At 36.2% G+C, this 17,170-nt stretch overlaps 1 protein-coding gene across 2 annotated transcripts in view; it reads left to right on the top strand.

Annotated features, from left to right (window-relative positions):
• Positions 1 to 17,170, top strand: part of CACUL1 (CDK2 associated cullin domain 1) — a 77,272-nt gene that overhangs the window by 44,238 nt on the left and 15,864 nt on the right. The window contains exons 4-6 of one of the 2 annotated variants that reach the window (XM_047701420.1): positions 6,685 to 6,780; positions 9,051 to 9,153; positions 15,098 to 15,187. In XM_047701420.1, the coding sequence (XP_047557376.1) occupies positions 6,685 to 6,780; positions 9,051 to 9,153; positions 15,098 to 15,187 (289 nt within the window). The remainder of the gene's footprint in view (positions 1 to 6,684; positions 6,781 to 9,050; positions 9,154 to 15,097; positions 15,188 to 17,170) is intronic. The other variant, XM_047701421.1, reaches the window with a different exon arrangement.

Below are 17,170 nucleotides of genomic sequence, written 5' to 3'. Positions count from 1 at the left end.
GAAATAGACAATGGTGTGTCCTGATGGTTCATTATGTTGTAGAAATATATTTGACCTGGCAGATGATGATGGATAGCTGGGTGATAATAGCAAATTAGAAAATAATATAATTACATATTTGTTAAAATAAGCATACACACATAAACACAAGAACAGAAGAAAATGTTAATGGTAGTTACCTACCAATGTCAGTAGTGGTTATTTTTCTATAATAGCATTTTTAATCTTTTAAAATTACAGTAAACATGTATTACTTCTATAAAGATACAGGTTTGTGGCCTTGTTTTTTTAGTCTTCCTTCCCATCCTTTCTTCCTCCCTATTTAATTTTAACATGCAAAAGTCATTTATTTGAAGACAAAGTGTTTTTGTGAACATAAAAGCACGTAGTCCTTAAATTTTTTCCATGTTTCATTTTGGTGGGATGAGGCAGAGGTGGAAGAAGAAGGATATAAGTATGGAATTGTGGAACTTGTTTGTATTTTACATCTGTGGTGTCCATTTTGGTAGCCCCTAACCACAATGAAAATGAAATAAAAACTTGGTTCCTTGTTTTCATTAAATAGGTTTTAAGTGCTAAGTAGACCTACATGGCTAGTGGCTACCATATTGGATAGTGCAGATATGGGACTTCTCTGTCATCACAGGAAGTTCTGTTGGCCAGTACTGACCTAGATCATAGTATTTTCAAGTCTATTGGCTGGAAAATTATTTAAATAAATCATGTTGTTATAAAATTAAATATACATCTAATAAGAATAACTGACCAAACTTCCTTATCTGGCTTTCAAAAGTAAGGATAACAAACTTGTTTTTCTTTCCTTTTATGAAGGCGTGGTATGATATAGCAAATCTTAGCCTTATGTCCTTGCTCTAAGAAATATACTTAGTAACTAAATATACATATAATACTAGTGATACTAAGCAGGTTAGGTCTTCAGAATTAGGGGCCAAATTATTTTGTTTCTATACAACTATCCATAAGGTTATCATCTAGTTCTTTATTTCACTTAAAAATTTTTTTTAAAAAAAAGCACAGTCTATAATACAATAGCTATAGGAAGTTAATAATTGGTAACACTGTGGTAGAGAAGATTAGCAACAGGCTATTAATGTGGAGATTGGTTAAATAGTAAATTCAAACATTTTACTTAGAGGAACAGATTTCTTAAAGTATGGTTTGAGGACCTCAAGGGTCCCTGAAATCCTCTCAGAGGGTCTGCAAAATTGAAGCTTTTTCTAGGACTCCTAAGATGTTATTTGCCCTTTTCTGTGGGTTGATATTTGTTCTGATGTTCTGATGGTATGGTTCTGATACCGTACCACAGTATGGTTGTTGATATTTGTTCTGATGCCCACCAAGCCAGTGGTGGGCAAACTATTGATGCCATTGCACAAATCTTCACTTCCATACATTTGCATTAGAAAACGAAAGCATTTCACTTAAGAATATCCTAGATGAAGCAGCAGATTTTTTTTAAATTTCACAATTTTATTGTGACTTTTAATATACTTAAAATATTCTCTGTAGAGAAATGGGAAGCTGCATATCAAAGTACAGAGATTGTTTTAAGAAAAAGCACTTGTGTGGTTGGTGAATTTTGAGCTAAACTAGATGGGGTGTTTTTTTTTCCGATAGAACAGTGTTTTTATTTGAAAGAATGACTGACTGACAAACTGGTTATTTAACTTGACTTTAGTATTCAACATTTTCTCAAAAATGAAGTGTATCACTTCAAGGAAAGCAACTGGCAGTCTTTGTTCCCAATGATAAAATTCGAGCTTTGAAGTGAAAATTAGAATTTGGAAAGCCTGTATCTACTACCATGACCTTGATGGCTTCCCAGTACTTAAAAAGACTCTTCTGATGAAATAGGTGGTGATAGTAACAAATGTAAAATTTTTTCTTTTTGATGTATAGTGAAATGCATCAACATGTGGAGGACAGATGCAACTCAGTATTTTACAAATGACCAATTTCTGATGTTACGAAATGTATGTATTAAAAGATCCATTCAAAGTAGAAGATAGACCAATGGGTTTTAATGTAATAGAGTACAGAGTGTTCATTGATAGTTTCAGATTTCCTGTTTCAACTAACCTTTGAGAAACTTGTTAAGTTTCAAAGAAAAACATGCACAATTATCTAAAAAGGATACTAAAGTGCGCCTTCCTTTTCTGCCTACGTATCTGTGTGAGGCTAGGTGTTCTTCATTTACGTCAACCAGAACAACATACCACATCTATATGAGAATCAGGCAGGCTTCTATTAAGGCAGATGCTAAAGAGACTTGCATGAATGTGAAAACGGTGCCATTTTTCTTACCTTTTTTGGGAAAATAGTTATTTACATATAACTAGTTCATAACATAAAACATGTAACTTTTATCATTAAATGTTAAAATGCAGACTTCATTAATACCATTTTAGAATAAATTAGTACCTATTTTTATATTTATATATTATATGAACCATGTAATAAACAAAAGCTTTTTGGAATCTTCAATTATTTTTAAGAGTATAAAGAGGTCCTAAGACCAAAATGTTTGAGAACCACTAGAATAAAAATCTCCAAGATATGTTCTTAGGAAAAGTACAGATTGGTGTGGTTTTACGTTAGCATCTGTGTGGAAAAGATATATATATATATATATATATATATATATATGATACTTATTTTCATGTATGATGTTTAATTCTTCTGGAAGGTTATAAACGAATTAAGTGTTGGTTCAGTGAGGAAGGAATAAAGGTAAACTCTTTATTTCCTTTGAATGCATTTAAATTTTATTTATTTATTTATTTATTTTTAAGATTTTATTTATTTATTTGAGAGAGAGACAGTGAGAGAGAGCATGAGCGAGGAGAAGGTCAGAGAGAGAAGCAGATTCCCCGTGGAGCTGGGAGCCCGATGCGGGACTCGATCCCGGGACTCCAGGATCATGACCCGAGCCGAAGGCAGTCGTCCAACCAACTGAGCCACCCAGGCGTCCCTAAATGCATTTAAATTTTAAACCAGATGAATGCATTACTCATTTTTAAAAAAAGCAGAAGAAATTGAAGCATTCCTACGAGATTTATAAATTTTTGGGAATCTGGCTCGGTTATGAAAAGTTAGAGCAAGGTTGGAGCAAGAGTCATTTTTCTGGCAGCTTGCGTTTCCTTCCTTCCTTCCTTCCTTCGTTCCTTCCTTCCTTCGTTCCTTCCTTTTTTTTCTTTTGAGAAGAAAATGAGACCTGCTTATTTTAGGGTAAAAAATATAATTTAATGTCCAAACCAAATACATTCATGTTGAAATAATATAAATCAAATAGGTAGCAATTTCCCCCATGGGGCCTAAAGTATACTGAACTTAAGTTTTAAGGAGGGACGATTTGTTATTTTTTAAATGGCAGTTATTTTTAGATCCTCGTAAAGAGATTGGATTTATTTTAGAAGACTTATAATTTATAGTCCTGTCATTTGAAAGGTTTTGAGTAAGTGCTGCGTGAAATGTGGAACTAAAAAGCTAAATAAATGTTCCGACATTTGATTTAGTACAAAAAGTGCTTTTTAATACTCATAACCTTTGAGGCTTTGGGAATTCTTGAAAAGAATAACTAAGGAATTCAATTTTATTTATTCTCTGCTGTTAAGTGTGCCTTTTGATCAGTGTTCATACTTTTAACTTTTGAATAAAGTGTCCTTTTATGAAAAGAAAAATTATTTTAATGCAAAAACTCTTCAGATTTTCTTTTTCTCATATAATGCTTCTAAAATTTATTTCTTTGAATGCTGAAATATCATTTCCAGAGTTCTTTGCAGTAGTTTAGAAAGAGATATTACATATGATTCTGCCCAGTAGTTATAGTGAAAAGTTTGCCCATAATGTAGAACCATTTTCCCCAATTTCTCTAGTTAACAAAGAACACCTTTAATAATATTAATAGGTTTTTCTGAAGTACTAGACAAATACATAGTTAATTCATAAGGGAGTTTACTTACCCTCACTAGTTGCATGTGCCCTTATAACATCTGACATTTTTCAAAGCATACACATATCATTTTCTTTGAGTTTTGGCACATCTTGGAAGTAGCACAGTTAGTATTTTTCCTTTTTTGTATTTATGGAAATTGAAATTCAGAAGGCTAAATGCATTGCCTAATGTCAATACAACCTTGTTAGATAGTAAGGAAGTAGTTTCGATGGAAACAAGACAAGGTTAGATTTAGATTTAAGCAAATTTAGATTTAAGCAAGACCGTCCTTGCAGAAAAACGCATTTATCTCTGCATGCTTTCTTGCAGGTTTGCGGTCAGATGTGGAGGTTATAAAGACAAGACAGAGGTCTTGCCCTCTAGGGGCTTGAAGTTTAGTAGCAGAGGCGACCTGGTGGGAAAAGTGAAGAAGTGGAATGGTGCTCTATCTGAGGGCCCTGTGTCTCCGGCAGTTTGGAGGAGGTGTTACAAATCTAGAAGAGTGAATAGAAGTTAACCAGAGTGACTGATTAGGGGGTGTGGTAAAGGCATTCAGGAAGAAAAGATTCGAGAAAGTCTAAAACAGCACACCAGACTGTTAGTGCGGTGGGAGTGCCCTGCTGGGCTGCGTGTGAGAAGAACAGGATGAGAAAGCAGAGAGTGCTAAAGTTTCCTAAAGTTTTCTAAAGTTTTCAGCCTGCTAAAAGAGGGATGCAGTGTAAATCGCTGGGAGGACTCATATTGACTAAGGTTTGAGTCTTAGTTCTTGGGCTTATTAGCTGTGGGACTGTAGATATGTGACTCTTTCTGAGCCCTAGTGGCCTCGTATGTAGAATGGAAATAACTTTCAGTTTGTAGGTTATTAGGAAGACTAAGAAAAATAAGCTTAAAAAAAAAAGGACCTTGTATGTGCCAGATCTCTAAATGTGCAATCATGGAAGATGAATTAGAAGTAAGGAACATTCACTACAATATTCTAACATCTCAGTAGAACTGAAAAAAATAAATGAAATCTTATATTAAAAATAGTATTGGAACGTTTGGACATTTTAAAAACAGCTTAGCTGAAGTGGTTTTACAATTTAATTGTTTAGTATTCTGGAATCTTTCAGTGTGACATTTCCTTGTTTTCCTTGTTCGAAAGTAAGACTTTCTGTACCACGGTATGGTTGTCAAGTAATGAGAATGCCATGGGTTGGAGTCACTTTTGTTTGCATGATGATTTGTGCCATGCCCATCTCCAGCTCTCTGTCCCTGGAATGAATTCTTAGCTGGAAGACCTGGATCTATCCTCTTTTTTTTCAGATAAGTGACTTGCCCATTTGTGTGTTTCTTCAGTATTAAAATGATACCTAGTTAGTTTGGCTTTAGAGAATAAAATGAAACAGTAGATGGATATACTTTCCTAAAACATAGTGCCTTAGTCTGCTGGGGCTGCCGTAACAAAATGCCACAAACCCTGGGTGGTTTAAACAACAGAAATTTACTTCTCCTGTTCTTGAGGCTGGGGGGTCTAAGATTAAGGTAGCAGCTGATTTGGTTTCTGTTGAGAATTCTGTTCCTGGCTTGTCCATAGCTATGGGCCTGCTGTATGCTCACATGGTCTTTCCTCTGAGTATGCTGGGGGTGGGTACGTGGTGTGATAGAGGGAAAGACCGAGGAAGAGATGGGGAGGGAGAGGGAGCCGTTTGGTGTCTTTTTTTATGACCCTAATCCTAAAGGATCAGGGCTTGACTCTTAAAACCTCATTTAGCCTAATTGCTTCCTTACTCCAAATATAGTCACACTGCTTTGGGCTTCATCATGTGAATTTGGGAAGGGGGACACATAATTTAGCCTATAACATGCAGTAAAACAGGAAGTGTTTCTTTTGATGGCCTTATGACTTGGTGTTTTGATAACAATGAGTTAAAAGCCAGGCATGTATTATGTTTATTTGATTGTTCTCCAGAGGTGAGGATATATATGGGCCATTTAAGTCTCTTCATAGCTAATTGGTTAGCTATAGAAGTGGTTTACAGTCAAGTTGGTATAGAAGTCAGAATCTTACTGTGCCTAAGGAAACTGTAAAAATTCAATAGCTATTTTAATAGTATGCTATGCCTGTACCATTTCCCTGACTATTTTCTCTCTTTCTTCGTATTCTAGGCTCAAGTATGGTTTGGTTCCTATAGGAAATGTCCACATAGCTCAGTGATAATTTTTAAACTGATTTATCTTAATAAACACAACTTGTGAATGCAGCTTTTTACTCACTGAGTAAGCCTTTTAGCTAACATGGTATAAAGTTACACAGGTTTTAAAGACTGCTAAACCAAACCTCAGTTTTGCATAGCGGATTTTGGAACAAAGATAGACGTCTTAATCTTCAGCCTTCTCCCTTTCTTTATTGTAAATTTCAATATGAATTTTGACTTGGGGTGTGTTTGGGTGGCTCGTCGGTTAAGTGTCTGCCTTCAGCTCAGGTCATGATCTCCGGGTCCTGGGATCAGGCATTGGGCTTCCTACTCAGAGGGGAATCTGCTTCTGTCTCTTTCTCTCTCCCTGTCTGCCCCTCCCCAGCGCCTGTTCTCTCTGTCATAAAATCTTGGAAAGAATGAATTTTGACTTGGACTTCTGAGTCTGCATTTTTTTTTTAATTTATCTGAGTCTGCATTTTAGATTGTTGTAGGTTAAAGGTCTTCAACTTGGTTTCCCAGAATAATCACGTTTAATGTTCTTTCTCACAGGCCAGCCCTCCAGATCTCTATATTGAAAGATTTAATATAGCTCTTGGACAGTATATGGGAGCATTGCAGAGCATTGTGCCTCTTTTCATATATATGGTAAGTTAGAGCTGTTTTCTCTTTCCAGATATCTCTTTTGGTCCAAGTGCAGATAGATGAAGTTAAGCATGTTCTGTTTATCTTTTGCTATGTATTATGTTAAAAATGGAAATTAATCTACTTTAGTAATGTTTGATTTTATTGACATAGAATTGTTTACCCTTTTATTGCATAAAAATTCCATAAATAACACTGCTGAATAGACAATTAGGCCTTCAGGAAGAAGTACTGAGTAATCAGTACTCAGCATTTATTTTATTTCTGCCATATGGAAGACACTGTGCTTGGAAAGTAAAGATATGTGAGAAAGCTTTCTCGTCCTCAGAAAGTAAGAGTTAAGACAGCTATCTAAAAACATGACATGATAAATGTCAAGTAAGTCATTCCATAAAACAAGTAGAATAATAAAATTTTCTTCCATTATGGTGATGTGCTCTCTTTCATTTGGAGAATTATGCCACGAGTATAATTTTTAGTCTCTGTGGACTTTATTGATTAGTCCCTTCTCCTTCCTAAATATATAAAATCATAGAATCTTAATGTTAGTGTTCCTATTGAAGGCAGGGGCCCTTAGCAATCATTATCCCAATTCCTTTTTGTTTATTAGAGAATGGGACATTTGGGTTGATCCTACATTCTGTAGCATAAAGATTGCTGTATGTGGAATACTGATCTTCAAAAGGATTTCTTCTCCATAAAATACAGTTTACTGAAAGAACGAAACAGAACATTGAGAGAAATCTGTATTATCAGCAGGGGACTATTAATTTGTGGAAAGATATTTATAGTAGAAAAATAAGCAGTGAAAGGTAATGAGCTGTATGTATGCTTAGAGAGAAATCTTCTCCAAATACATTAGTTGAAAAAGCAAAATGCAAAGCAGTGTGTGATATTCTTCATAAAACGTGTTTTTTTTCTTTATTAGGGAAAAAAGCATACACACACACACACACACACACACATGCACAAACACACACACACATCCATGTATTTGCAAGGAGCATTTTAGAAAGAACATACAAGTTTTCCCAGTTGAATGGGGCCTTTGAGAATGCTACAGAGGGTCTGCTGTGGGAGACTGGTTTTTATTGCGTGGTTTTATTTTGTTACAATGTGCATGTTATTTTTATAATTTTCATAATCTTCTGTTTAGGAGAATCAGTGAGCAACTTGTTAACATTCCTGTTTTTATTTTCCATACCTATATATTAGTTAACATTTAACATGAACAAATTCAGTCTTGTTTGACTGGTCATTCTTTTTTTTTTTTTTTAAGATTTTATGTATTTATTTCAGAGGGGGAGAGAGAGAATGGGAGCACAAGCATGGGGAGCAGCAGGCAGAAGGAGAGGGAGAAGCAGGCTCCCAGCTGAGCAGGGGACCTGATGTGGGACTTGGTCCCAGGACCCTGAGATCATGACCGGAGCAGAAGGCAGAGGCTTAACCCACTGAGCCACCCAGGTGCCCCTTGGCCAGTCATTCTAATCATGATGCTTTTGGTTGCAAAAAACCAGAACACCTGATTCAAAGTGGTTTAAGTAAATAAGGAAAAGTTTTAATCTCTTATAATAAAACAGCAAATAAGGCAGTTTCTGGGGTTGGTTGAACCCCATGGTTCTATAGTGTTACCAGGGACTCAGGTTCTTGTCTCCTTCATGTACACAGCATCTGTTTCAGCTTGTTCTCGTGGTCATAAATGAGTTACAAGATATTTTGCACCGAACTAGGCTTCTCTCAATCTGTTTGCTCTATGTTGGGTCACGTGTCTGCCTTTGAACCCAAGACCGTTCCTAAGAATGCCATCAGCTGAGTAACTTAGAGGAATCAGTGAAGCAGATTGTATGTTGGGGAATCAACTAGGGCATGTCCACTGCCTGCTCCCCCGCAGATGATTGATGAAAGGGGTCCCTTTTATTAGTGTTTCCTGTTGTTGCCTTTTGGTGGTGGTACAGTATTTTTAAAGGGCATATGTGCTTGTCACACAGTGTGGTCTGTTTGTCTATACATCTCTGTATAGTTAATGTTGAATGTCTTCCTGTCTTCTTTTGGAGGTGTGTGGTTCATGACATTTTATCTTTATGTGCTTTAACTCCATGCCAGAAAGACAACTAATTGTAGCAGGGCTTTTGTTTTTTAATGTTGGGGTTTTTTTGTTTAAATTGATACCTTTATTAATTATTTCCTAAAATTATTTTTTGGTGCTTCAGCTCATTAGACAAATCATTTCCCCCTAATTAAGGCACTAAAAAACAATTTATTTTCTTCTTCAGAATAAGTTTTACATCGAAACCAAGCTTAACAGAGACCTAAAAGATGACCTTATAAAGCTGTTTACGGAACATGTTGCAGAAAAGCACATTTACAGCCTAATGCGTAAGTAATTCAGCTTATAAGGGTGAGATGACACGAGCGATGATCTTTTTTATTTTTGGTCAGAGAGCGTTGGCATGTGCAGCCATTGTTAACATCTGGATCGTATAGCAAGAGGTGTTGCAAGTCCAGTTCTATAGAGACCCTGAGGAACTGAAAATGGAGAGCTGGGAGCAGCTTAGCTAGGTCATGGGACAGTGCCTTTATATCTGGCCTGATACTTACCTTTTTTTACCCCCCTGACAATGGGGGAAATATTTTTAAGGGGTTCACCTTAACTTTGTTACTCGTAATTCTAGAAGGAGCACAATATTGTATCTTTGAAATGGTAGCACAGAATTCTTTCTGATTTTTACTCTTTGGTGTAAAATCCCTTGTCTGGTCTAGTCATTTATTAACTATATTTTAGGCAAGCATTTCAGCTTCTGTCCTGAGTTTTTTCTTCTATGAAGTGAAATTTATAAAAGGTTTAACTTGGTAATGTCGGCTGGTAAGGAAGCAGATCAAAGCACCAAGTTCATTTCGTTTTTCTCTCCCCCCATTCTTGGGCCCCCTGCCCCCTCACAGTAGGTGGCGTCTTATCCTACCTTTGCTAAAAAAGTATGCCTCTCTAAGTGGAGTTTAGGAAGTTCCTACAACCTAAGGTCTCAGCATCTTTTAAAAGTTATGTTTTATGCGGTATATCATTGAAGTCATTTTTTAGATTTTGGCACATACTTGGATTTATAGTTTGTAGTTGTAGCTTTTCTAATACTCATAATTAGTTTCTGCCACAGTGAACTTTTACCAGTATTTACAGAAGAATTGTTCTAACCTTGACCATCAACTTTTTTATTTATGAGTTTAAACTAACAGAACAAATTGTTAAACTTTGGGCCAGTTTATTCCAGAAAGGCCAAGTTTTCAAATAATACGGTTGATTAAGGTAATATTTGTTTCATTATTATATTCCCAACAGATTCTGTCAGAGACCAAAATCTTGGGAGCATGACTTTTTTTAATGTTGGACAGATGTTTATAAACATCTTTAAATATAATCTTCTATGATATTCCAGGTCTTATAACCATTTAAGTATTATCTCTGATGTTGACATTGTCTTTACTTTCATTGCAAAATGGAACATAGCATTTTGAAGTCTTTCCTGTTAAAATTCTTTAGAGAAATGCTACTGCTTTTTTACTCTGTGAATATGTTTTTATATTTATCATTAATTTAGAAATCAATTTTATTGGGCATATGCAAAGAAAATACTCGAAGAGAATATAGTCTTCCAGATCTGATGAGAGAGATCTCACTTCTTAATCTGTGTGAGCTTTCCATAGATTCATGATATTTTATAAGATCACACCCTGTGAAGAGTCTGCATAAAGGCCTCTCAATGTGAAGACATAAAGTCAGAGAAAAAATGAATTTTTTTTCTTTTAAACCTTCAATTAATTTGCACTTTATTTTTCCAAAAAAGTAATAATCTTCCTCTTGTTCATTATATAGTTTGGTTTTCATTCAAAAGTATACTTAAATGTAGATATGCCTTTCTTTTCCAAGTAAGGTGTAAAATTCCTTAAGCTTTTTTTTTTTTTTAATTTCATTTATTTATTTGACAGAGGGGGAGAAAGCACAAGCAGGGGGAGCAGCAGGCAGAGGGAGAGGGAAAAGCAGACCTCCCCCCCTACCCCGCCGAGCAGGCAGCCCGATGTGGGACTTGATCCCAGGATCCTGGGATCATGATCTGAGCCAAAGGCAGACACTTAACTGACTGAGCCACCCAGGGGCCCCAGCTTTTTTTTTTTTTTTTTTTTTTTTTTAAAAGTAGGCTCCACTCCCAGTGTGGAGCCCAGTGCAGGGCTTGAACTTAGGACCTCAAGATCAAGACCTGAGTGAGATCAAGAGTTGGACATTTAACCGACTGAGCCACCCAAGCTCCCCAAATGTTTTGTAAATTGTATAAAACTGAGCTTATCACATATTTATTGAGCAATTACCAAGCATTGTGCTTAGAGTAAGGGATTCAGACAGTGACCACTGGCCTCATTGGTTTGGGCTCTGTAACAATAAGGGACACTCTAAGTACTTATTAATGTTCTATGGATGGTCATCAAAAGATTTTTAAAAAATACACTCGGGGCGCTTGGGTGGCTCAGTGGGTTAAAGCCTCTGCCTTCGGCTTAGGTCGTGATCCCAGGATCCTGGGATTGAGCCCCTCATTGGGCTCTCTGCTCAGCAGGGAGCCTGGTTCCACCTCTCTCTCTCTCTCTGTCTCTCTCTCTCTGCCTGCCTCTCTGCCTACTTGTGGTCTCTGTCTGTCAAATAAATGGATAAAATCTTAAAAAACAAAAAACAAAACTTTAAAAAAACACACTCACTTCTTACTATGTAGTGGGACATGTTCTAGATACTTTACAATACTAACATCTATTTCTCAATTGTAGTAGTCATTACTTCATGTTACAGATGGAGAAATTGAGGCATAGAAAGGTTAATATTAATTAAATTGGAAAAACGGAGTTATGAAGAAATGATTTTTCATCTCTAGTTGTACATTTTCCTATACTTGCCCCTCATTCCAACAAAACAAATAACTACACTCAAAGTTTGTATTCTAAACTCTGATTAGTTTCTGTGGCTTTAGATAAATTTGAAAATGCTAGTGTTTCATTTATTATTACAGTTATTATGCTACCCCAAAACATAGTCTTTTTATAGAGTCTTTCATTGTGCTCACAAACCTGCAGTTAGGGCTGGACTTGGTGGGGTTCTTCATCTCTGCTGCACTCAGCATGGGCCGATGTGATTCGCCCAGGGTTTGGGGACTTTGAAGATGGCTCACTCATGTCACTGGCAAGTTGTGGTGGCTGTAGCTTCCTCTCTTGTGTTTCCTCTAAGAGTGAGTGTCTCAAGATGCAGGAAATGGAAACTTCTAGTTTCTTAAGTCCTGGGCCTAGAAATTGGCACAATGTCACTTTTGCTGTATTGTGCTGGCCAGGCAGTTACAGAGCCTGGATTCCAGGTGAGTGGGTGTGAGCATACCTCTCCATGGGAAGAATTTAGGGGCCATGTTTTGCAGCAGAGCCAAATGAATACCCCCTCTGCTGATGAATAATTGGTACTCAAGTGCCCTGTTTCAACAATTGTTTCATGAACGAAGACAGTGACTTCCTGCTGTAAATAAAGGTTGTTTTCTACCATCTCTCCATAACATACGTGCTTAAAAAATAAAATAGCTTCTACCTTTGGCTAGTAGCAAAATTGTTTTCCTTTGAATTTCATTTTTACTTTCATTAAACTTTGAAAACAGAAATACTTTTACCTTAGCCAGGGTATCTGTAGTATTTCTATATTGCTGATTCTGAGCAGATGTGACAAAACGGGCCAGTTAATGGTAGAAGTTTCTTGAGAAAACGTAATATGTTGAGTTGCAGTAAAGATTTGTAGTTCACTTTGACAGAGGGCTTTAAAAATTTACATGATTATCAGTTCTTAAGTTCTGCCTTTAGTTCAGACTCATGTAGTTTAAATTTCTTTTTTTTTTTTTAAGATTTTATTTATTCATTTGAGAGAGAGAGAAAGAGCCTGAGAGGAGAGAGATCAGCAGGAGAAGCAGACTCCCTGCCGAGCAGGGAACCTGACGAGGGGCTCTATCCCAGGACTATAGGATCATGACCTGAGCCAAAGGCAGTCGCTTAACCAACTGAGCCACCCAGGCGCCCTAGTTTGAACTTCTTAAAAGTCAAGAATATTTTTAATTTTAGTTTTGACTTTAAGAATTACTGATCAAATTTAAAAAGGAGAGAAGCCCTTAGGTGAAGGTGTAGCTCTGAGGAATAATTGAAGGAGTAGAGGAGCTTGGTTCTGGCTCCAGTTCTGCTGTTAAGAAGCTGTGAGACTTATAGGACGGTATTTCATCTCTCTAGATTTCATAATGAAATCTAGAAAGATGATCTTTATGACACATAGTGTCATAAACTATAATGAAAGAGGTCAGTCCTAGGAATTCAGGAAGGTCCTAGTCTAGTTTCAAAACTGTTAACTTAAAATCAACAATGATGGAATTGTGGGATTCTTGTTTTTTTTTATTTTTTAGTTCCATAATTTGGGGGAGAAAACGAAGAGTAAAACTTCATTAGTACCCGTTATATATAAGATCTGTATTTCAGTGGTGGCATGGTGAACTAAAAAGAATACAGAATTCAGAGTGAGACACAGGTTCTTAGACCTCTCTGCCACTTGGTAGCTCTGTGACTTTGGGTAAATTATGCAGTGTTCTTTATTTTGTTTTGTTCTTAGCCTCAGTTTCCTTATTTTTAAAGTAGTTGATAGTTAAGCTTGTAAGAAAGTAAATCCTAAATAAAGTTTAAAAGGATTAAACTTATAAAATACCTAGCACTTGTTAAATACTCAAGAAATATTTTCTTCCAGTCTCAAGCTGCTGCCCCTCCCCCTAGATGCCCTTCTTTTTCCTTAAAAGAGGAGACCAACTAACAAATCTCTTAAGCACCGTTCTCCTAAAAATAATTTAGGTGTAGAGGATTTTAGTGAATTTTTAACACCACCTTAACTCTGTAATTGTTACTGAATGCAATTCTTTTCATTAATTCTTCCCAGATAAATTTTTATGTATTTTATATATAATTTAATCTGTGAATGTATCATTTCTTCATTTACAAATATATATATTTGACTACATAATTAATGTGTGATTGAATGTGAAGAGTTAGTGGGAATAAGACTTACGAAGGCCAAAACGATTGTCAAAAAGTAGGGAAATGAATGAATAGAAAAAGAGCCTGCATGTGGGGCACATGTTGAAATTAGAGATAACCTTGAGTTGAAGAGACTCCCAGAACCTAAAATTTAGAATTGCAATTTTTGAACAATATATCCTGAAACGTGATTTTCTGCGGTGCTTAACATTTGTCATTCTTAAAACTTACCTGCAGCGTTCAGAGTTATCACTGTCTATTGCTGAGAGAGAGAATCCGAAGGATCCGCTGGAATGGTGCACCTCTGTCCTTCATTATATAAATTCAAACGTAACTTGCATTGTATGTTTAGAAACTATAAAATCATTGCTGGTCAAGTGAGGAGGCGCTTTCATTTTGAAAAGGCATAGCCTATACAGCTTTACAAGCCTGGCTTAGAATAAAATTATGCCAAGTCTTGTGGGTTTTGGGGGTACTAAATTACAGGCAGTCTTTGAGAGAGAAATTTAAAAATGAGCTGTTTGGAATCATTGGTATCTGTTGTATCCACTAAAATAATGGAATACATTTGTATCTGTTAATGGTATTATCTAGAATTTTCTTACTTATTTAAAAATGTTCTAATAAAATCTTTGTTGGAGAAGGTAACCTAAAAGAAAGCTGACTTGGCATGGTCAGTCAGGGTCATGTGGTTGTGAGAGTTAGCAAAGTGAGGATGAGCCAGGCGATCTCTTGCCTGTATGTTCCTATAGGAAAAAGTACGTGCCGCTCTAGTGTTTGGGAATGTGAGTTTCTGACTTTGATCCCAGTTACTAAAATTACCAATAACGTGTCTTTCAGAAAAATCCCAAGAGCCTCTAATATGGTGATTTGGGGAAAGAGGAATGGTTGGGGTGTTAGAGAACATTTTATTTTCCAAATGTAAATCTTCTGACTCATGAACTTAATGGGAAGCACTTTCAGTGCACTTGCTAAGTACCATGAATACTACTGCTTTTGGAAAGCTTATTTTCAGAACCTCCATGAATTGAATCATCTCCATTAGTGTTTTAACAGACCTGCACATATTTACTTGTTAGATTGAGCTCTACTGTGTTGGATTAAAAAAAAATCTTTAACTTACAGACTTGGTTTGTCCTCTGGGGCTGTTTTTCTTGCACTTGTTTTACTTTAGTTTTGGGAGAAGTAATAATAGAGAAACTTGACATGTTCTATCATTTTTATAACCCATTTTCTCTTCTTTCAGCTTTACTTTTAGAAGCCCAGTCAACACCATTTCAGGTCACACCTTCAACTATGGCGAATATTGTGAAAGGCCTGTACACTCTCAGGCCAGGTAAACAGCCACATTTCTTTTGGGGTTAGACTTCTTTGTTTGTTTATGACAGCTCCAGCCTTATCTAAAGGGCAGAGTTTGTCTATGTGTTTTTTGAGGCCTAATGGTATTTGGATTTGTTATAGCAAAAAACAAAAACAAAACCTGAGTAGATACTGCACTCATCATGGTGAAATGTAAACTCAGGACTCCCTTGGAATTCCTTCTGTCCTGATGAAAACCAGCTAGTTTAGGAAATACAAGAACTAATTGGTAGCAGACATTTTGGACAAAATTGATTCTTATGTCCAGTATTAATCTCTGTCTTTTTTGTTGTGGAGTTTCTCCTTTACTTGTACCCCCCCCCCACTATAGATATGCATCGACATACACATCCGCAACTCTCATCTTCCTAGGCCCATTGTTACTTGCAGGGAATCTAGAAGTGTTGGTAAAATTACAGTCATTTCATAAGTTTATTGTGAAGAAAGAAATACTGAGAAAAGCAGAACCAAATGTCAAAGAGCACTATATTCAAAGGCATGGTTTATAAATTATCTCAATGTATCTATCTTATAAAAAAGCTACCGAATTTAAAGGAATTCCAAGATGTTTTGTATATATCTTCCTGTTTGTAAGCCAGAATGTCAAAATTATCATACAGTTGTATAGCAAATTTTTTTAAAAGATTTTATTTATTTATTTGACACAGAGAGAGAGAGATCACAAGTAGGCAGAGAGGCAGGCGGGGTGGGGGGGGAGCAGGCTCCCCGCTGAGCAGAGAGCCCGATGCGGGGCTGGATCCCAGGGACCCTGAGATCATGACCTGAGCCGAAGACAGAGGCTTTAACCCACGGAGCCACCCAGACGCCCCGTATAGCAAATTTTTAAAAAATCTGTAGTAGAGAGATTGCAAAAGTTCTCAGGGTAGAACATTGTGCTACCACCTAGAAACATAAGGGATGCTTTCTCGACCGCACTATTTTTGTGGAATTCTTTGTCGTTTTAGGATTAAATGAAATAAAACATTATCTAAAGAGCTTAGCATAGTACTTAAACATAGCTAATAACATTAGCTGTTTCTATTACTATCCAGTTAAGTCCAGTAGTTATTTTAATTAATTAATGGCTTGATTGTTTGCTTAAAAATATGTCAGAATTTAGCTTGCTGAAATCGAAACCACTTAAAAACTGTGGTATTGTAGGTAGACTGTGATGTCAGAAATACCTTCTTTCTCAGGCTACTTTAAGCAGTTAGTCTTCTAGAATATCCAGATGTCATGTTACCTTAAGTTTTCATCAGGTCTTAAACTCTGTTCCTCATAACTTCATTAACAAGTTATTCTCAGTAATTACTTCTATAAAGTAGCAAAAACATTTTATTACATATGTCCTATGAACTGATGTTTGTAGTTTGACACTTTTATGTTTATTTTACTGGATGTGATAAAAATGGCTCATGAATTTTTCTTTTAGTGCTAGGTTATGAATGATTTTCTTTTATTTTGGAAGACATCCAAGTGCAGTATAACAAATTTCTAAATTCTGTCTCCCAAGTAGGCAGCTTTATCAGCTCTGGCTTTTATTGTAAATAACAGTATTGCAGAATAAAACCAATCACTACGTGTAGAAAAATTCATAGGTATATTTTTATCCGGGTTTGAGCTCTTGTAATAGGATTCATACTACTTGTGAGGAGAATTCTGTATTTGAGAGTTGTCCTTTTGAAAAGGAGAATTTTATCAGCGACTAACCTTTTGCTGCCCTAGGCATTTTCTGAGATACTGTTAAACATATTTTGATATTTACATGCCTTGCCAGTACCCATTGTGTTCCTAGTTTGTTAAAGTAGTTTTATTCACCTGACAGATTAAGGTTAAAATACTTTAAAAGTTGAATTTCAAGTGTAAAAGTTGCGTTCATTGCACTGGTTCTCAAGTGCTGATCTTTGTATGATGAATGCATTTGAACTTAAACTAAATTCCTGAGCCCTAATCTTTGTAG

This window comes from Lutra lutra, chromosome 14 (genome assembly GCF_902655055.1).
Source record: "Lutra lutra chromosome 14, mLutLut1.2, whole genome shotgun sequence".
In the NCBI taxonomy this organism is placed as follows: domain Eukaryota; kingdom Metazoa; phylum Chordata; class Mammalia; order Carnivora; family Mustelidae; genus Lutra; species Lutra lutra.
Note: the sequence above shows the minus strand (reverse complement) of the source record. Positions and strands in the feature narration are given on the sequence as shown.